General features: G+C 42.2%; 1 protein-coding gene across 1 annotated transcript; it reads left to right on the forward strand.

Moving 5' to 3' along the window:
* Nucleotides 1–324: 324 nt before the first annotated feature.
* Nucleotides 325–16,357, forward strand: LOC144889081 (uncharacterized). The gene is made up of 5 exons (XM_078768954.1): nt 325–682; nt 2,208–2,893; nt 2,957–3,014; nt 16,108–16,221; nt 16,305–16,357. Exons 1-5 carry the CDS (start codon nt 325–327, stop codon nt 16,355–16,357), a joined length of 1,269 nt encoding a protein of 422 aa, XP_078625080.1.
* The last annotated feature ends 6,809 nt before the right edge of the window (nt 16,358–23,166 follow it).

Genomic DNA, 23,166 nt, shown 5'->3' on the forward strand with positions numbered 1-23,166 from the left:
TTTTTCCACACTAATACAAGTAGGCCATGGGGCATACCATTAAAATCCACTTTTTCGTGCAACAGGAATGGGGATTACTTGATTTATTCATGAAAATCAGCAAAATATTCGTTCCATTCGATATAATAATGTCCCCAATAAATATACCTGCACATTAAAATACAAATAAAGAAAGAATTTCGATAAAAAAATCAGGTTTAAAATTCGCGGACAAGGTTGTTCACGTGATAAATTCAGCGAATGAGCGCTCCAGATACGTCAGGTGCCGTAATTGGCCAATCACGCAGCTCATACTAAGCTCCGTTCGGTAGCTGACAAACCAAGATGGCGACGCCCATTGCTTCGGCAGTGACAGGAAAACCTGTTCAATTTTCGTCCAAATTTTGCGTGATGCATGTTGTCCATAAAACTAAAAGCAATTTCATTCAATTCAATGATAAAAACTGGGCCCGCTTTGTTGAATTTGCGAGTAAATGGTTGCTCTATGACTGTAAAGAACGCGATTTACTGGCCGACTGTGCGGTAAAGCTGGGGCTTGATTTTGCCGATACACAATCCTGCATTGAAGCCAAACCAGAAAATCCCAACATTGGCTACCATTATGATTGTTCACGTCGCTTTTGTGACATCAGTAAAGTGAACAGGCTGAAGGAGAAAAAGACCGAAACATCTACATCTCATGGTAAGTTAATATGATTATGTAGTAATTTTTTTAGTAAGCTTTAAGTTTAGCCAAAAGTTTCAATTGTTCTGCAAACATAGACATGATCATGATGATAGAATCTGATCATGATGATAGAATTCACATTACATTGCCATATATCATGATCAAATAAATCATCATGCTTGATTCAAGCAAGTTAGTAACAAGTTCCGGAAGATTTGGAGTTGGCCTTAGAAGAGTAGTATCTTCAAATTCAATTGACAAATGTACAGCAGACTCAGCAAGTCATGCATGATGAAATGTACATTTTATGATTTTGTTTATCTATTTCAAGACTACAATTTATAATACAAATCGTACTATTGCAAGCATGCTCTTTTACTTTAGTAATAGTATCATGATATGTGGGGATATTGTGGTTTATGTCATCAGGCTCATGTCACACCTCATTACAGTTTTTAGGATCCACAAAGAATTAAGAAATAATTTTGTACATGTAGACTACACATTTTTACTAAATTGTACGGTAGGTACTTCTTACTGTCCTGTAAATGATGGTAATAAAAAGTATGTTTACCTTGTCGGAGAAGTTGTTAAAAAAACCATGATTTGATATTTGTTACTAAAAAAGACAGATGTTTGCAAAATTTTAAACTCTATAATTATAAACAATAAACACATGTTGAGTTTATTTTTATTTTGTATTTTTGTTTTGTTGTTTTTTTGCGCGGTGGTCATGGTCATTAATATTTTTACTAGCAAAGCGTGTACAAATGTATAACAAGGGATGCACCAATAGATTCTTGGGGGGGGGGGGGGGGAGGGGGACATGGAAGTTTTTTGAAGAAAAAAAACGTCACCTACTATTGAGGCAAAAAAGAAAATTTACTCACTGATCTGAGTAGAAAAACAACAACTGAATATCAATGAAATACATTAGATATGAAAAAACACTTTGCCGTCTTGGTTGGCGGAAAAAAAACCCCACTTTGTTTTTAACAGTTCCCGAGAAATCCTTGAAGATGTCGGAGCTATCGACAATTTAAAAAAATAACATGTGGACTTTGTTCTAAACAGTTTCTCAAAAAATCCTGGAAGACGGCGGAGCTATCGACAATTTTTTGTGCACAGTGTGCATGTATACTTTTAAGGTGCAAATGTTTACTTGCACAGTTACTTTGAGTGTGACCGCTATTTTGTCAATGCATGGATGATGCTGCCGGCTTTATTTGGGGCAAATACCAACGTGAGATGGCACAAGTTTTTATTGTTGCATCAAATTGCACGTTCCATCCCATGATATCCTAAAGGCCAAACAAAAATATAATTGTTGTATTATATATATATTTAAATATATTGTCAGAAAAAATTGGGTATACAAGTAACTGGAAGAAAAAAAATGAAAACAATTGTGTATATTTATGTTTAGACAATAATTCAATGGTTGGTAGGTAGGAAGAAAATAAATACATGTTTCATATTTGTTGAAATAAAGTTAAATTCTAATCACTCAAAATTTGTTTCTTCCTTCTGTTTAATGCAGATGCCGGGACAGACATGAACGAACTTGACGATGGTCCAGTTGTAGTTAGTGAAAGCAGTGGAGAGCCCAGCAGAAAGAGAATGTTGCGTTCCTCAGATGCAAACAGCAGCCAAAGAGATTGGAGCAGGCGACATATGTTTCCTGAAGAGTGCATTTTCTGCCATAGCAACCAATACAAGCGCAGTCACATCTCAGGAAAGAGGTCAATGGTAAGGCTAGTAAAATGTGAACTCATCAGTGGAGGTCAACTTCTAAAGGCTGCAAAAGCAAAAGAGGATGTACAAATGCTGCATCAAATAGAAGGGGAGGACTTGGTTGCCAGGGAGCTTCAGTACCATCATGGCTGCTACAAGAACTACACAAGATTTTTGAGTAAACCTGGCAAGCCATTGACCCCAGTTCAAAATGGCTATATTGATGCTTTTGACAAATTCAGCCAAAACACCATCAGAAAGCGTCTAATTATAGGCAAAGAAATTCTTACATTGAGTAAACTCAATAAGATATTTATCCGCGCCATTAAAGATGTCAGCGGCATCGATGCACCATATCGAACATGGCATCTGAAGACGCGACTACAGAAAAGCTCTGTAGATGCACTGGATGCGAGAATGGTGAAATTGTATCCGATGAACCAGTTGCTGAGCCAGAGGAAGGAGCTGGTTCTGATGAAGAAGAATATTGAGGTGAAGTTCCTTTTTTTGAGGTCATATGAATTTATCAATCTTCATTTTTAAAGTGTCTTTTAGGTCAAGTGCACAAATATCTGGGAACCTGGGATCGAACCTGGGAACCTCCGCTTTACTAGTAAGATGCTCTAACCTGAAGTTGAAGTTGAACTGAAATATACGATCAGATGGAGAAGAACGGATGATTTTAAATCAATACGCTTCTCAGATGAGAGGATGTTAGAGGAACGGGACTAGAACTGAAGACCTATTGATTTAAAAGCATCCGTTCTTCTCCATCTGATCGTATAGCTCAGTTGGTTAGGGCATCGCACTAGTAAAGCGCAGGTTCCCAGGTTCGAATCCTGGATGATCAGTGATTTTTTCACTGATTGTCATCTATGTGTGGTTGACATGTTTAAAATTAATTTATTCTTAAGTACAATCATTTTTTAAATGAAAGTCCTGTGTTCATGATTTCGACCTTATACCTGTGAATATAGTTAATAGTACAAATTTCTCAAACTTGAAAGCTGTAAATTGAACAATGATGTAAATTATAATGTAATGGATATCATAAACAAATTTGATTGTCTCAATTATTTATGTCTGTCTGCCTTATCCTGGCATGTATACATTATGTATTGAACATGGAAACGAAGCAAAAGTAACAGTACTCTTAAACACTGTTAATCATGCAAGCACTTTCCATGACATGCGTAATGTATACATGTTGTACTGTTTTAAATAAATAAGTTGAAAATGAATCTTCTAAAAAGTAAAAGGAGTCAGCCGTCAACTGCCACTCATTGCCATTCTTCAAATCAAAGAAGATGAACTGATCATAGAAGGTAGAAGTGAGAAGTTAATTTTTAAAAAGTAAAATAAAAATGATTTATTTACGGCACAACATGTGTTTCAGCTGCGGCGGACCATATTTTCAGATTGGATTCATTTTCAACTTATCGCTATGACTATCTAGATACAAAAATATCATGTTTATTGGTGTATTTTAGTGAAAAGGAGGTCTAGAAACAATATCACAATCAATTTTTTTCATTTTACTCCTCAAACTATCCAGAAATAAAAGAAAATGCAGTAACGTATAGTTGATGAATATATATTTACTTGCATTTTCATCAAGTGCGCGTTAAAAATTGATGAGCACCCCTGGTGTCTGGGGACATGGTGTTTCTTGTTCAGGAGCACATCCCCAACCCATCTATAGCAATTTTAAGTAATCCCCTGCGTTGTTGCACGAAATTGTCAAATTGAGCACATTTTAGCCCTATGCCCCATGGCCTAAAGTGCAAAAGTGGTTTCCTGCACCAACACAAGTGTGAAAAGTGGTTTTTCAACACTAACACAAGTGCGAAAAGTGGTTTTTCTACAATATCACAAGTGCAAAAGTGGTTTCCTGCACCAACACATGTGCGAAAAGTGGTTTTTCAACACTATCACAAGTGCAAAAGGTGTTTTTACCACACTACTACAAGTGCAAAAGTGGTTTCCTGCACCAACACAAGTGCGAAAAGTGCTTTTTCAACACCAACACAAGTGCGAAAAGTGGTTTTTCAACACTATCACAAGTGCAAAAAGTGTTTTTTCCACACTAATCCAAGTGCAAAAGTGGTTTCCTGCACCAACAAAAGTGCGAAAAGTGGTTTTTCAACACTAACACAAGTGCGAAAAGTGGTTTTTCAACACTATCACAAGTGCGAAAAGTGTTTTTTCCACACTAATACAAGTGCAAAAGTGGTTTCCTGCACCAACACAAGTGCGAAAAGTGGTTTTTCAACACTAACACAAGTGCGAAAAGTGGTTTTTCAACACTAACACAAGTGCGAAAAGTGGTTTTTCAACACTAACACAAGTGTGAAAAGTGGTTTTTCCACACTAATACAAGTGCAAAAGTGGTTTCCTGCACCAACACAAGTGCGAAAAGTGGTTTTTCAACACTAACACAAGTGCGAAAAGTGGTTTTTCAACACTATCACAAGTGCAAAAAGTGTTTTTTCCACACTAATACAAGTGCAAAAGTGGTTTCCTGCACCAACACAAGTGCGAAAACTGGTTTTTCAACACTAATACAAGTGCGAAAAGTGGTTTTTCAACACTAACACAAGTGCGAAAAGTGGTTTTTCAACACTAACACAAGTGCGAAAAGTGGTTTCCTGCACCAACACAAGTGCGAAAAGTGGTTTTTCAACACTAACACAAGTGCGAAAAGTGGTTTTCCAACACTAACACAAGTGCGAAAAGTGTTTTTTCCACACTAATACAGGTGCAAAAGTGGTTTCCTGCACCAACACAAGTGCGAAAAGTGGTTTTTCAACACTAACACAAGTGCGAAAAGTGGTTTTTCAACACTAACACAAGTGCGAAAAGTGGTTTTTCCACACTAATACAAGTGCAAAAGTGGTTTCCTGCACCAACACAAGTGCAAAAAGTGGTTTTTCAACACTAACACAAGTGCGAAAAGTGGTTTTTCAACACTAACACAAGTGCGAAAAGTGGTTTTTCCACACTAATACAAGTGCAAAAGTGGTTTCCTGCACCAACACAAGTGCAAAAAGTGGTTTTTCAACACTAACACAAGTGCGAAAAGTGGTTTTGCAACACTAACACAAGTGCGAAAAGTGGTTTTTCCACACTAATACAAGTGCAAAAGTGGTTTCCTGCACCAACACAAGTGTGAAAAGTGGTTTTTCAACACTAACACAAGTGCGAAAAGTGGTTTTACAACACTATCACAAGAGCAAAAAGTGTTTTTGCCACACTAATGCAAGTGCAAAAGAGGTTTCCTGAACCAACACAAGTGCGAAAAGTGGTTTTTCAACACTAACACAAGTGTGAAAAGTGGTTTTTCAACACTATCACAAGTGCAAAAAGTGTTTTTTCCACACTAATACAAGTGCAAAAGTGGTTTCCTGCACCAACACAAGTGCGAAAAGTGGTTTTTCAACACTAACACAAGTGCGAAAAGTGGTTTTTCAACACTAACACAAGTGCGAAAAGTGGTTTTTCAACACTAACACAAGTGCGAAAAGTGGTTTTTCAACACTAACACAAGTGCGAAAAGTGGTTTTTCCACACTAACACAAGTGCAAAAGTGGTTTCCTGCACCACAACAAGTGCGAAAAGTCGTTTTTCAACACTAACACAAGTGCGAAAAGTGGTTTTTCAACACTATTACAAGTGCAAAAAGTGTTTTTTCCACACTAATACAAGTGCAAAAGTGGTTTCCTGCACCAACACAAGTGCGAAAAGTGGTTTTTCAACACTAACACAAGTGCGAAAAGTGGTTTTTCAACACTAACACAAGTGCGAAAAGTGGTTTTTCAACACTAACACAAGTGCGAAAAGTGGTTTTTCCACACTAATACAAGTGCAAAAGTGGTTTCCTGCACAAACACAAGTGCAAAAAGTGGTTTTTCAACACTAACACAAGTGCGAAAAGTGGTTTTTCAACACTATCACAAGTGCGAAAAGTGGTTTTTCCACACTAATACAAGTGCAAAAGTGGTTTCCTGCACCAACACAAGTGCGAAAAGTGGTTTTCAACACTAATACAAGTGCAAAAGTGGTTTCCTGCACCAACACAAGTGCAAAAAGTGGTTTTTCCACACTAATACAAGTGCAAAAGTGGTTTCCTGCACCAACACAAGTGCGAAAAGTGGTTTTTCAACACTAACACAAGTGCGAAAAGTGGTTTTTCAACACTAACACAAGTGCGAAAAGTGGTTTTTCAACACTAACACAAGTGCGAAAAGTGTTTTTTCCACACTAATACAAGTGCAAAAGTGGTTTCCTGCACCAACACAAGTGCGAAAAGTGGTTTTTCAACACTAACACAAGTGCGAAAAGTGGTTTTTCAACACTAACACAAGTGCGAAAAGTGGTTTTTCAACACGAACACAAGTGCGAAAAGTGGTTTTTCCACACGAACACAAGTGCGAAAAGTGGTTTTTCCACACTAATACAAGTGCAAAAGTGGTTTCCTGCACCAACACAAGTGCGAAAAGTGGTTTTTCAACACTAACACAAGTGCGAAAAGTGGTTTTTCAACACTAACACAAGTGCGAAAAGTGTTTTTTCCACACTAATACAAGTGCAAAAGTGGTTTTCCTGCACCAACACAAGTGCGAAAAGTGGTTTTTCAACACTAACACAAGTGCGAAAAAAGGTTTTTCCACACTAATACAAGTGCGAAAAGTGGTTTCCTGCACTAATACAAGTGCAAAGTGGTTTCCTGCACCAACACAAGTGCGAAAAGTGGTTTTTCAACACTAACACAAGTGCGAAAAGTGGTTTTTCAACACTAACACAAGTGCGAAAAGTGTTTTTTCCACACTAATACAAGTGCAAAAGTGGTTTTCCTGCACCAACACAAGTGCGAAAAGTGGTTTTTCAACACTAACACAAGTGCGAAAAGTGGTTTTTCTACACTAACACAAGTGCGAAAAGTGGTTTTTCTACAATATCACAAGTGCAAAAGTGGTTTCCTGCACCAACACATGTGCGAAAAGTGGTTTTTCAACACTATCACAAGTGCAAAAAGTGTTTTTACCACACTACTACAAGTGCAAAAGTGGTTTCCTGCACCAAAACAAGTGCGAAAAGTGGTTTTTCAACACCAACACAAGTGCGAAAAGTGGTTTTTCAACACTATCACAAGTGCAAAAAGTGTTTTTTCCACACTAATACAAGTGCAAAAGTGGTTTCCTGCACCAACACAAGTGCGAAAAGTGGTTTTTCAACACTAACACAAGTGCTAAAAGTGGTTTTTCAACACTAACACAAGTGCAAAAAGTGGTTTTTCAACACTAACACAAGTGCGAAAAGTGGTTTTTCCACACTAATCCGCCACATCCGCCAAACAAACACATGCGCCAAACAAAGACATCCACCAAACTAACACATCCGCCAAACAAACACTTTCGCCAAACTAAGACATCCGCCAAACAAACACAAGCGCCAAACTATGACATCCGCCAAACTAACACATCCGCCAAACAAACACATGCGCCAAACTAAGACATCCGCCAAACAAACACATCCGCCAAACAAACACATGCGCCAAACTAAGACATCCGCCAAACAAACACATCTGCCAAACAAACACATGCGTCAAACTAAGACATCCGCCAAACAAACACATCCGCCAAACAAACACATGCGCCAAACTAAGACATCCGCCAAACAAACACATCCGCCAAACAAACACATGCGCCAAACTAAGACATCCACCAAACTAACACATCCGCCAAACAAACACATCCGCCAAACAAACACATGCGCCAAACTAAGACATCCGCCAAACTAACACATCCGCCAAACAAACACATGCGCCAAACAAACACATCCACCAAACAAACACATGCGACAAACTAAGACATTTGCCAAACTAACACATCCGCCAAACAAACACATGCGCCAAACTAAGACATCCGCCAAACAAACACATCCGCCAAACAAACACATGCGCCAAACTAAGACATCCACCAAACTAACACATCCGCCAAACAAACACATGCGCCAAACAAACACATCCACCAAACAAACACATGCGACAAACTAAGACATTTGCCAAACTAACACATCCGCCAAACAAACACATGCGCCAAACAAACACATGCGCCAAACTAAGACATCCGCCAAACGAAGACATCCGCCAAACAAACACATTCACCAAACAAACACATGCGCCAAACAAAGACATCCGCCAAACTAACACATCCGCCAAAAAAACACTTTCGCCAAACTAAGACATCCGCCAAACAAACACAAGCACCAAACTATGACATCCGCCAAACTAACACATCCGCCAAACAAACACATGCGCCAAACTAAGACATCCGCCAAACAAACACATCCGCCAAACAAACATATGCGCCAAACTAAGACATCCGCCAAACTTACACATCCGCCAAACAAACACATGCGCCTATCTAAGACATCCGCCAAACGAACACATCCGCCAAACAACCACAAGCGCCAAACGAAGACATCCGCCAAATGAACACATCCGCCAAGCAAACACATGCGCCAAACTAAGACATCCGCCAAACAAACACATCCGCCAAACAAACACATCCGCCAAACAAACACATCCGCCAAACAAACACATGCGCCAAACTAAGACGTCCGCCAAACTAACACATGCGCCAAACTAAGACATCCACCAAACAAACACATCTGCCCAACAAACACATGCGCCAAACTAAGACATCCGCCAAACTAACACATGCGCCAAACTAACACTTTCGCCAAACTAAGAAATCTGCCAAATTAACACATCCGCCAAATAAACACATGCGCCAAACTAAGACATCCGCCAAACTAACACATCCGCCAAACAAACACATGCGCCAAACTCAGACATCCGCCAAACTAACTCATCCACCAAAATAACACATGCGACAAACTCACGCATGCGTCAAACCAACACATTCGCCAAACGAACAAAAGCGCGAAACCAACACATTCACCAAACTAACTAATGTGCCAAACCAACACATCCGCCAAACTAACACAAGCGCCAAACCAACACATTCGCCAAACTAACACATGTGCCAAACGAACACCTGCGTCAAACCAAGACATGCGCCAAACTAACACATGCGCCAAACCAACACATTCACAAAACTAAAACATGCGACAAACTAGCACATGCGCCAAACCAACACATTCGCAAAACTAACACATGCGCCAAACTAAGACATCCACCAAACTAACACATCCGCCAAACAAACACATGCGCCAAACAAACACATCCACCAAACAAACACATGTGCCAAACTAAGACATTTGCCAAACTAACACTTCCGCCAAACAAACACATGCGCCAAACAAACACATGCGCCAAACTAAGACATCCGCCAAACGAAGACATCCGCCAAACAAACACATCCACCAAACAAACACATGCGCCAAACAAAGACATCCACCAAACTAACACATCCGCCAAACAAACACTTTCGCCAAACTAAGACATCCGCCAAACAAACACAAGCACCAAACTATGACATCTGCCAAACTAACACATCCGCCAAACAAACACATGCGCCAAACTAAGACATCCGCCAAACAAACACATCCGTCAAACAAACACATGCGCCAAACTAAGACATCCGCCAAACTTACACATCCGCCAAACAAACACATGCGCCTATCTAAGACATCCGCCAAACGAACACATCCGCCAAACAACCACAAGCGCCAAACGAAGACATCCGCCAAACGAACACATCCGCCAAGCAAACACATGCGCCAAACTAAGACATCCGCCAAACAAACACATCCGCCAAACAAACACATCCGCCAAACAAACACATGCGCCAAACTAAGACGTCCGCCAAACTAACACATGCGCCAAACTAAGACATCCACCAAACAAACACATCCGCCCAACAAACACATGCGCCAAACTAAGACATCCGCCAAACTAACACATCCTCCAAACAAACACTTTCGCCAAACTAAGAAATCTGCCAAATTAACACATCCGCCAAATAAACACATGCGCCAAACTAAGACATCCGCCAAACTAACACATCCGCCAAACAAACACATGCGCCAAACTCAGACATCCGCCAAACTAACTCATCCACCAAAATAACACATGCGACAAACATGTGTTACAACACAACATGTTACAACACAACACATTCACCAACATGCGTCAAACCAACACATTCGCCAAACGAACACAAGCGCGAAACCAACACATTCACCAAACTAACACGTGTGCCAAACCAACACATCCTCCAAACTAACACAAGCGCCAAACCAACACATTCGCCAAACTAACACATGTGCCAAACGAACACCTGCGTCAAACCAAGACATGCGCCAAACTAACACATGCGCCAAACCAACACATTCACAAAACTAAAACATGCGACAAACTAGCACATGCGCCAAACCAACACATTCGCCAAACTAACACATGCGCCAAACCAACACATCCGCCAAACTAACACATGCGCCAAACCAACACATTTGCCAAACTAACACATATGCCAAAACAACACATTCGCCAAACGAACACATCCGACAAACTAACACAAGCGCTAAACTAAGACATCCACCAAACAAACACATCCGCCAAACAAACACATGCGCCAAACTAAGACATCCGCCAAACAAACACATCCGCCAAACAAACACATGCGCCAAACTAAGACGTCCGCCAAACTAACACATGCGCCAAACTAAGACATCCGCCAAACAAAAACATCCGCCAAACAAACACATGCGCCAAACTAAGACATCCGCCGAACAAACACATCCGCCAAACAAACACATGCGCTAAACTAAGACATCCGCCAAACAAACACATCCGCCAAACAAACACATGCGCCAAACTAAGACATCCGCCAAACAAACACATCCGCCAAACAAACGACGCGCCAAACTAAGACATCCACCAAACTAACACATCCGCCAAACAAACACTTTCGCCAAACAAACACATCCACCAAACAAACACATGCGCCAAACTAACACATTTGCCAAACTAACACATCCGCCAAACAAACACATGCGCCAAACAAACACATGCGCCAAACTAAGACATCCGCCAAACAAAGACATCCGCCAAACAAACACATCCGCCAAACAAACACATGCGCCAAACAAAGACATCCGCCAAACTAACACATCCGCCAAACAAACTCCCCCCAAGTCCTCCCGATGTCCCTGCTCTCAAATGTTGTGTTTGTGTCCTTCCCCCTCTCTTTTGTGTCCTTCCCCCTCTCTCCCCATCTTGTCTACCGCTCCCCTTGTTTTTTGTGTTTTGTGTGTCGGTTTGTCTTTTTGTGTGATTAATGTTAGCTCTTTCACGAGCCTCGATCTTGTATACAAAAAAAAAAAAAAAAAAAAAAAAAAACACTTTCGCCAAACTAAGACATCCACCAAACAAACACAAGCACCAAACTATGACATCCGCCAAACGAACACATCCGCCAAACAAACACATGCGCCAAACTAAGACATCCGCCAAACAAACACATGTGCCAAACTAAGACATCCGCCAAACTGACACATCCGCCAAACAAACACATGCGCCAATCTAACACATCCGCCAAACAAACACAAGCGCCAAACTAAGACATCCACCAAACCAACACATCCGCCAAGCAAACACATGCGCCAAACTAAGACATCCGCCAAACAAACACATCCGCCAAACAAACACATGCGCCAAACTAAGACGTCCGCCAAACTAACACATGCGCCAAACAAAGACATCCACCAAACAAACACATCTGCCCAACAAACACATGCGCCAAACTAAGACATCCACCAAACTAACACATCCGCCAAACAAACACTTTCGCCAAACTAAGAAATCTGCCAAATTAACACATCCGCCAAATAAACACATGCGCCAAACTAAGACATCCGCCAAACTAACACATCCGCCAAACACATGCGCCAAACTAAGACATCCGCCAAACTAACTCATCCACCAAAATAACACATGCGACAAACTCACGCATGCGCCAAACCAACACATCCGCCAAACTAACACAAGCGCCAAACCAACACATTCGCCAAACTAACACATGTGCCAAACGAACACCTGTGTCAAACCAAGACATGCGCCAAACTAACACATGCGCCAAACCAACACATTCACCAAACTAAAACAGGCGACAAACTAGCACATGCGCCAAACCAACACATTCGCCAAACGAACACATGCGCCAAACCAACACATCCGCCAAACTAAGACATGTGCCAAACCAACACATTTGCCAAACTAACACATATGCCAAAACAACACATTTGACAAACGAACACATCCGACAAACTAACACAAGCGCCAAACCAACAAATTCGGCAAATTAACGCATGCGCCAAACTAACACATGCGCCAACCCAACATTTGATAAACCAACACATCCGCCAAACTAACACAAGTGCCAAACCAACACAAGTGCCAAACCAACACATTTGCTAAACTAACACATTGGCCAAACTAACACATGCGCCAAACCAACACATGCGCCAAACCAACACATTATCCAAACAAACACTGGCGCCAAACCAACACATTCGCCAAACTAACACATGAGCCAAACCAACACAAGCGCTAAACCAACACATTCGCCAGACTAATAGTTGTGCCAAACCAACACATTAGCCAAATTAACACATGCAACAAACTAACACATGTGCCAAACGAACACATTCGCCAAACTAACACTTGCGCCAAATTAACACATCCGCCAAACAAACACATGCGCCAAACTAAGACACCCGCCAAACTAACTCATCCACCAAAATAACACATGTGACAAACTCACGCATGCGCCAAACCAACACATTCGCCAAACTAACACAAGCGCGAAACCAACACATTCACCAAACTAACACATGTGCCAAACCAACACATTAGCCAAACTAACAAATGCGCCAAACCAACACATCCGCCAAACTAACACAATCGCCAAACCAACACATTCGCCAAACTAACACATGTGCCAAACTAACACCTGCGCCAAACCAAGACATGCGCCAAACTAACACATGCGCCAAACCAACACATTCGCCAAACTAAAACATGCGACAAACTAACACATGCGCCAAACCAACACATTCGCCAAACAAACACATCCGCCAAACTAACACATGCACCAAACCAACACATTCGCCAAACTAACACATATGCCAAAACAACACATTCGCCAAACTAACACATCCGACAAACTAACACAAGCGCAAAACCAACACATTCGCCAAATTAACGCATGCGCCAAGCCAAACTAACACATGCGCCAAACCAACACATTTGACAAACCTACACATCCGCCAAACTAACACAAGTGCCAAACCAACATATTTGCTAAACTAACACATTGGCCAAACTAACACATGTGCCAAACCAACACATGCGCCAAACCAACACATTATCCAAACTAACACTGGCGCCAAACCAACACATTCGCCAAACTAACACATGCGCCAAACCAACACAACCTCTAAACCAACACATTCGCCAGACTAATAGTTGTGCCAAACCAACACATTAGCCAAATTAACACATGCAACAAGCTAACACATGTGCCAAACGAACACAATCGCCAAAGTAACACTTGCGCCAAACTAACACATGTGCCAAACCAACACATTCGCCAAACTAACACATGCGCCAAACTAACACATGCGCCTAACCAACACATTCGCCAAACTAACACATGCGCCAAACCAACACATTCGCCAAACCAACACATGCGCCAAACCAACACATGCGCCAAACCAACACATTTGCCAATCCAACACATTGGCCAAACGAACACATGTGCCAAACCAACACATTCACCAAACTAACACATGCGCCAAACCAACACATTCGCCAATCCAACACATTGGCCAAACTAACGCATGCGCCAAACCAACACATTTGCCAAACTAACACATGCACCAAACTAACACATGCGCCAAACCAACACATTCGCCAAACTAACACAAGCGCAAAACCAACACATTCGCCAAATTAACGCATGCGCCAAGCCAAACTAACACATGCACCAAACCAACACATTCGCCAAACTAACACATATGCCAAAACAACACATTCGCCAAACTAACACATCCGACAAACTAACACAAGCGCAAAACCAACACATTTGCCAAATTAACGCATGCGCCAAGCCAAACTAACACATGCGCCAAACCAACACATTTGACAAACCAACACATCCGCCAAACTAACACAAGTGCCAAACCAACATATTTGCTAAACTAACACATTGGCCAAACTAACACATGTGCCAAACCAACACATGCGCCAAACCAACACATTATCCAAACTAACACTGGCGCCAAACCAACACATTCGCCAAACTAACACATGCGCCAAACCAACACAAGCTCTAAACCAACACATTCGCCAGACTAATAGTTGTGCCAAACCAACACATTAGCCAAATTAACACATGCAACAAGCTAACACATGTGCCAAACGAACACATTCGCCAAAGTAACACTTGCGCCAAACTAACACATGTGCCAAACCAACACATTCGCCAAACTAACACATGCGCCAAACTAACACATGCGCCTAACCAACACATTCGCCAAACTAACACATGCGCCAAACCAACACATTCGCCAAACCAACACATGCGCCAAACCAACACATGCGCCAAACCAACACATTTGCCAAACCAACACATTCGCCAAACTAACACATGTGCCAAACCAACACATTCACCAAACTAACACATGCGCCAAACCAACACATTCGTAAATCCAACACATTGGCCAAACTAACGCATGCGCCAAACCAACACATTCGCCAAACTAACACGTGCGCCAAACCAACACATTCACCAAACTAACACTTGTGCCAAACAAACGTATGCGCCAAACTAACACATGCGCCAAACTAACACATGCGTCGAACCAACATATTCGCCAAACTATCACATGTGCCAAACCAATACATTCACCAAATTAACACTTGTGCCAAACCAACACTTTCGCCAAACTAACACATGTGCCAAACCCACACATTCGCCAAACTAACACATGTGCCAAACCAACACATTCGCCAAACTATCACATGTGCCAAACCAACACATTCGCCAAACTAACACTTGTGCCAAACCAACACATTCGCCAAACCAACACATGTGCCAAACCAACACATTTGCCAAACTAACACATGCGCCAAACCAAGACATGTGCCAAACTAACACATGCGCCAATCCAACACATCCGCCAAACTAACACAAGCGCTAAACCAACACATTTGCCAAACTAATAGTTCTGCCAAACCAACACAGGTGCCAAACCAAGACATGCGCCAAACCAACACATCCGCCAAACTAACACAAGCGCCAAACCAACACATTCGCCAAAACAACACATGCGCCAAATTAACACATTCGCCAAATTAACACATTCGCCAAACCAAAACATCCACCAAACTAACACATGCGCCAAACCAACACATTCGTCAAACTAACACATGTGCCAAACCAACACATCCGCCAAACCAACACATCCACAAAACCAACACATCCGCCAAACCAATACATCCACCAAAGCAATACTTCTGTCAAACCAACCCACATGCTAAACCAACACAGCCACCTTCACTTTAAATAGAAAGCAGTCCTTCCGAAAATGGCAAGCCCTGGTGTGAAGCCGGTGAAAGTGTTGAAGCGGAAGCGAAATACAGATGTACTACATTTCACCCTCTGTATTTTGTTAAGACGACAAGGTAGAACCTCTGCGAATCGGCTCATCTGCTGGAAAAGCTCGAATTTCTGATGTTATTGGGATAAGAAGAAAATTAGGAGACACTGATTCGGCCCTTCTTCTAGAAAGTTTGAGTGATATTTTAGAAACGCATTGGGAGTCAAACAGTATCCATTGGCACAAAACTTGTTACGGTAACTTTACTTCTCAGGATCGCTTGAATCGACTGAGAAAGAAACAGGGTTCCCAATTAACAACATGTGAGGTCGGCGAAACATCTGGCGAGACATCCTCACGAACAAGTCGCAGATCCCATCACACGGATTCCGATCGGTGCATGTTTTGTCAAGATGCAGATCGACGGAAAATGCACAATGTGCCGACGATGTCCCTCTCCGACAAAATTCTGACAATGGCAAAAATTTACCTAACAATGAGAGTCAGATAAATATTCATGGACTGTGACATAGAAATACAATTTTGAGACGTGAGTTTGTATGCGAACAGATTCGTCTGTAAGAACTATGCTATTCATGAACAAAGTTTGCGAGTAGAAGTTGCATCCACTGCATCAATCAATATTTCATTTATATGGATATGAATACATGTGAATATAGTATATCAATATAAATGAAGACCTCGAAAAGGACTAAATGGAAGTATTTTCATTGTATTGTTGGTTGATTCACAATATCAATTGTGAAACCGATATTGTACCCACATTGATCGAGCATTGCGCTTTGTGATTTGGGATATCAAATCCATTTCGGGGTCAATTTCATTGCCAGTTAAGAATAATTTAATTAGAAATAGTAGAATATGTATGTTATCAAACAGTTTGGATGATCAAGTTTAATAAATCATTCAAGTTAGGCAAAATGGTGTCTTTATTTTTTCGTTCCAGGCCTGTTTTTACAATTTAGAGAAAAACGTGCTTTTGTATCGGGAATCTGTTAGTAATTCAATATAATTTCAAGTATTTATAAGGCTACCAAACTTTTAGAAACTACTCTACATACTTAAATGATACAGTTTTGGAAAGCCCTTGTCTTACAGATGAAAATAAAGCAGTATTTGAAAAATGGTAATTTGGGTCACCAGTATGTCCGAAAAAATGCGATTTTGAGCTTGGCATCCACCCCTATGTTGTAGAGCAAGGTCTTGTGAACACATGCAGCATGGATGCCAGCGTCTAACAAAAAAACCTACGGCACTTTTTTAAAGCACTTTTTTGCCGGTTGGCCGGCCGCCTACTACGAAAAACGCCACGTTAGCGGCAGAAAGCGTCATGTTATTAACCCAACACTTGTGGGGTATATAGATTACAGTATATCTTCGCTCAGTTCTGTAAGTAAAATTTACCTCACGCATGTCGGGATTCATCCAAATTTCTTCATTTAGTGTTATAAACAGCATTAGCGACTATTTAAAAAGCTAATCATACGTGTTTGTGGTTTATAATATTTTTACCTCTGGTAGAGACCATTGGGACGTTGCTCCTACCAAAACGCCATGATAAGAGGCGCGTGCGATTTGGTCTCTTCCGAAGACAGAAGCCTCTTCCGGAAGATTGCTTTTCGCCGAACAGGCAGACGAGAAGCAAGATGGCGGCCAAACATGTATTACTCGCGGTCATGATGGAAGAATTAGACAAAGATGACACTACATCACACGTTGGTGCAAATATCCAGATTGTGTTTTCACTTGCAAGTTTTGCTGCGTAAATATAACCAGCAGCGTTTCTCCGTGACTGAAATTATGGGTGAAAACGGCGTATATATCACGGTGTATATCACTTACAAATTACCAAAAGAAAACAACAAATAAGTAAAATAGAACTCGTGATTAAGTGAGTTAAGCCTGTTAAGCAAACTTGCCATACAGCTGTAATATCAACGTGTCATATATGATGAGATAAGTTCATTTGAACACATTTTACGTATCACTGGGTTTTCAAATGATCGACTGATGTGTAGCCATTGAAATTGATTGATGACGCTGACTTTGTAGGAAAACCGTACCCAGTCGTACCCAGCTGCTCCTGGACTCTGTGTCCTTTCCTCCTGACAAGGTGGAAAAGTTTCTGTCAACCCTCGACTCTGATTCTGCAACTGGTCCTGACGGCATCAGCCCACGGGTCCTAAAATCATGTTCTTCTGCTCTTTCACTCCCTCTTTCTGTTCTCTTCACCCTCTCTTTTGCTCAAGGTCATCTGCCATCTGCTTGGAAATCAGCCAACATCACCGGTTTGCACAAAAAAGGTGCAAAAACAGATCCCAGCAACTACAGACCAATCAGCCTTCTCCCAATTATCAGCAAAGTCATGGAATCCATCATTGCTTCAGATATTAAATCTTTCCTCTTCTCCAATGGCTTGATCTCTGATCATCAATTTGGTTTCAGACCTGGTCACTCTACTCTGGATATGCTGCTTCTGCTTTCTCAACAATGGATGGAGGTCCTCAACGCCAAACAGGAAATTAGAGCTGTCTCCCTTGACATTTCACGTGCCTTCGATACGGTCTGGCACCCTGCTCTGCTCACCAAACTCTCCTCCTTTGGTATCCATGGAAATCTCCACGCATGGCTGGCGGACTTCCTCTGTGGTCGTAGTCAACGTGTGGCCCTGAATGGGTTTCTCTCATCTCCTCTTCCTGTTCAGGCTGGAGTTCCCCAAGGTAGTGTTCTGGGCCCTGTGCTTTTTCTGGTCTTCATCAATGATCTCTCTGACTCTCTTGAAAATCCTCTCTATCTCTTTGCTGACGACTCTACTCTCTGTTGCTCCATTCCTTATCCCTCAGATCGGCAGTCTGCAGCCTCCTCACTCTCTACAGACCTGGACAAAATCACAGACTGGTCAAACAAGTGGAACATGTCTTTCAATCCTGACAAATCTCACACTCTTACAATGTCTCTCCGAAAGGACCGACTGGACAACCCTCCCATCTACTTTCTCAACAATCCTCTCCAAGAAGTTCTGTCGCTCAAGCTTTTGGGTCTCACTATCTGCCATGATCTTTCTTGGGAAAACCACATTTCCAAGCTGGCCTCCAAAGCCAGTCGCCGACTGGGCATCCTCCGTCGTGCGAAGTCCTTCCTTGGCACACCTGAGCTCCTCACCACATACAAGGCTTTCATCCGCAGCTCAATGGAATACTGTTCCCCCCTCTGGGCTGGTGCTCCTGCCTCACACCTTGCTCGGCTTCACGCTGTTGAGGCCAAAGCTTTCAGAATCATTGGAATCTCCTGCGATGTAGTCAACACCGAGGGCCTTTCACTCACTCACCGCAGACAGGTTGGTGGTCTTTCTGTCTTCTACCGACTCCTCTCCGGCCTTGCTCCCCCAGCTCTCTCTGTGCTCTGTCCCCCCAATATTCCTTCAGGTCGCACAAGATCTGCCTGCAACCCTCTTATGGTTAAACTGCCAAAGTCTAGGCTCTCTGCTCACCTTCACTCTTTCATTCCCCTTTTCTCCCGCCTCTGGAACAAATTCCCCCACTCCCTTCAATCCCACTCCTCCCTCCAGGTCTTTAAAACAGCTGTTCACCACCATCTCTTATCTTCCCCCATCGAAAACCTTGATCTTTTCTACCCCCGGTAATTCACCCCAGAGTCCTTGCAGTGTTCATATGTTTTATTCCTCTCCCACCTCCCCCCAAGTCCTCCCGATGTCCCTGCTCTCAAATGTTGTGTTTGTGTCCTTCCCCCTCTCTTTTGTGTCCTTCCCCCTCTCTCCCCATCTTGTCTGCCGCTCCCCTTGTTTTTTGTGTTTTGTGTGTCGGTTTGTCTTTTTTGTGTGATCAATGTTAGCTCTTTCACGAGCCTCGATCTTGTATACAAAAAAAAAAAAAAAAAAAAAAAAAAAAACATTATTAACATTTCTAAAAGTGTAGGATGGTAACTGGCACGTGTATTAATTACATTTTTTTTTTTTTTTTGGTTTGATGTTGATCTAGATCTATGGAATTCACTTTGAGTGCCATAATTAAATTAATATCTTTATTTGTTATACGAACAATGGAAATTATTGAGTAAAATCTTCATAGTAAGATTATGATAAGTACACTCTTCAGTGCTGGAATTTTGGAATAATGTTTTGTGTGGAATAATATATTTCTGATATTGTATTTCTATGGATTAACAAGATATTATGTTCTTCTGGTTATATACAGGTGACTTATGTGATATTGCATTATATATTTAAACAATTGCAGTTGAGTTCTGTATTATTTCATGATGGACGGGTTGGGTGTGATTGCAGTGGGCGGGTCAGCTTTTGGACTGGTTGGATGTAAACCTGCTACATCATAGTACATAGTTATCAGCTAGACACCGGTCATTTATGATATTATTTGTACATTACAATGATAACAGTCAATTTAACTGGGGAATTATCATCCCCACGAGAGTCAGCTTGAGGAACCAGTCATTTATATTATTATAGCTGATTACTTGGGAGTAGTCAGCTATAAATAACCCATCCCTTAAATTGTTGCATGTAGGCATAGTATAATTGTGATTTTGTCGTTAATTCAGTTTATTGTTGTGGATTCATAAGATACCAGTATTAGTACAATACAAACATGCAGTTTATGTTGTCGCGCGGACCCTTCCGGTTAACACCAGGGACCGCGGATGGACCAAACGGACTTACTTGAGGCGACGACCAAACACGGATTCGGCTATAAAATCACGAACATCCTGGTATGTTCACAGGTATACTCCTTAACCGACAAACCGGACTAAACACACAGAACTTATTACAGGGCAGATTCCTTATCGCGACAGATGAAGCATGTTACCTATTGTTACGAATTTATGTGAATTACTATTCAGGTCTTTGCTTATCAAGGTGTAGTCGATTAAAGGTTGTTGTGATTAAAGGGTCAGGAGCCCTTCTGGGAAAAAGGAGACCGGAAACGGAAGGAAAAAAAAGACACGAGGTCCTGGAGAAGCGACGATCTTCTTCTTCCTCGCCGAGCTGCAAGGCGAGCGGTATCGCTATTGAGCAACGTAACAGAATCGGCGTTTTAAAGCCCGACGGGCGAAAGTAATTACCCCTTGACACGTCAAAGTGCCGTGGGTTCGTGCACGGAACCAAGCGTCCGGCACAGTTCGCTTCACCGTCTACCAGGACGCGTACGGGTCGCACTTTGGGCCTCGCGCGCGGTGCAAGCCGCGCTTGGTTTTGCCCCGTCTACAAGGACGCGTACGGGTCGCACTTTGGGCCTCGCGCGCGTTGCAAGCCGCGCTTGGTTTTGCCCCGTTGCTTGGCAAGGAGGTGTGCGCTGCAGCAGCTGTCCCCGGTACGAGACGGGCACGTTTGGAGCACGTCCGCCCGGGGTTCGTTCAACCGCCCGTGTGCGGAGAAGAGAGACATTGTGAGAGACATTGACCACGGAGGGAGTCGGGAGTGGGGCTCACGTGAGGAATGTATAAGATGGCCATCTTAGAGTTAGTGTAGATGAGTTTACATCTTTGTAGTATTGCTGATTGTTGATGGTTGATTGCTCGGGGAATATATCATTGATTATTCCGGATCCTTGGTGTGGGGTTTCTTATTGATTGGAATTCATCTTGATTGCGTTACGAAAGCGCATACATAATAGATCTTTCAGGCGGAGTTCCTCTCACGGTCCGGGGGTCACCGAGACCAGGTAGTCACCGGGAGGACCACGTAACAGAATTGGGGGCTCGTCCAAATTACGATTTGCGGATTCGCAATTGGGTCTACGTCCGGGATTTAAAATTGTATAACATAATAAAATAATAATTTTTATTAATTAAAATTAATTAATTAATTATTAATTGGTAAATTTTTGAGAAATTGTGGTAAAGTCTTGGGTGAAGGTTAACAGGTGTTAACGATAGTCACCATGGCGTTTGTTGCACAGAACTTTGCGGTAACACCTAGTGAGGCACAGTTCCGAGCGTTACTAAAAGCGGACCTCTTGAAATTGGCCAAACATTTTAACTTGGAGGTCCGAACTAATTTGAGGAAGGCAGAGTTGCAGACCACGGTGATACAGTCTATGGTGGGATTAGGAACATGGGACGAGTTAGCCTGGCAGTGGCTACCCGAAGAACCAGAAGACGTTGAGCTCCGGAAACTGGAGTTGCAATTACGGAGCCAGGAACGGATTAAAGAAGAAGAAAGGAAAGCAGAAGAGAGGAGAGAAGAGAAACAAGCAGAGGAAAGGAGAGTGGGACGAGAACTCCAGGAAAGGTTAAAAGAAGAAGAAAGGAAAGCAGAAAAGGAAAGAGCAGAAGAAGAAAGGAAAGCAGAAGAGAGGAGAGAAGAGAAACAAGCAGAGGAAAGGAGAGTGGAACGAGAACTCCAGGAAAGGTTAGCAGAAGAGGAAAGGAAAGCAGAAAAGGAAAGAGCAGAAGAAGAAAGGAAAGCAGAAAAGGAAAGAGCAGAAGAAGAAAGGAAAGCAGAAGAGAGGAGAGAAGAGAAACAAGCAGAGGAAAGGAGAGTGGAACGAGAACTCCAGGAAAGGTTAGAAGGGAGAAAAGCAGAGGAGAGGAGAGCTGCCAGGGAACTCGAAGCAGAGGAGAGAAAAGCCGAAAAGGAGTTGAAGGAACGTGATCTGGCGCTTCAGCAAGAGATTAAATTCAAGGAGCTGGAGTTAATGAGAGAACGGGGAGAGGTACCACCCTTGCTGACGGGGTCGACACCTAGCCAGAAAACCTGGGAGGTGGGCAGACATGTGAGGCTGGTTCCACCCTTCAGTGAAAAGGAAGTCACTCAATTTTTTCCACACTTTGAGAAAGTGGCTCGACAGTTAAACTGGCCGGAGGAGGCCTGGACCATACTAGTGCAAAGTGTGCTGGTGGGAAAAGCTCAAGAGATTTATTCGGCGCTACCAATGGACCAATGTGCAGATTATGAGGTATTGAAGAAGCACATCCTCAAAGCCTATGAGTTGGTTCCGGAAGCTTACCGGCAAAAATTCAGGAATGCCAGGAAGAGGGAGAGTGAGACCCATGTGGAGTTTGCTAGAGTGAAAGAAAATATGTTTGATCGGTGGTGTGAGTCAAAAGGAGTCGGGAACGACTTCGAAGCATTGCGT

The sequence above is a fragment of the Myxine glutinosa genome, chromosome 1 (genome assembly GCF_964187855.1).
Source record: "Myxine glutinosa chromosome 1, kmMyxGlut1.1, whole genome shotgun sequence".
Classification (NCBI taxonomy): Eukaryota; Metazoa; Chordata; class Myxini; order Myxiniformes; family Myxinidae; genus Myxine; species Myxine glutinosa.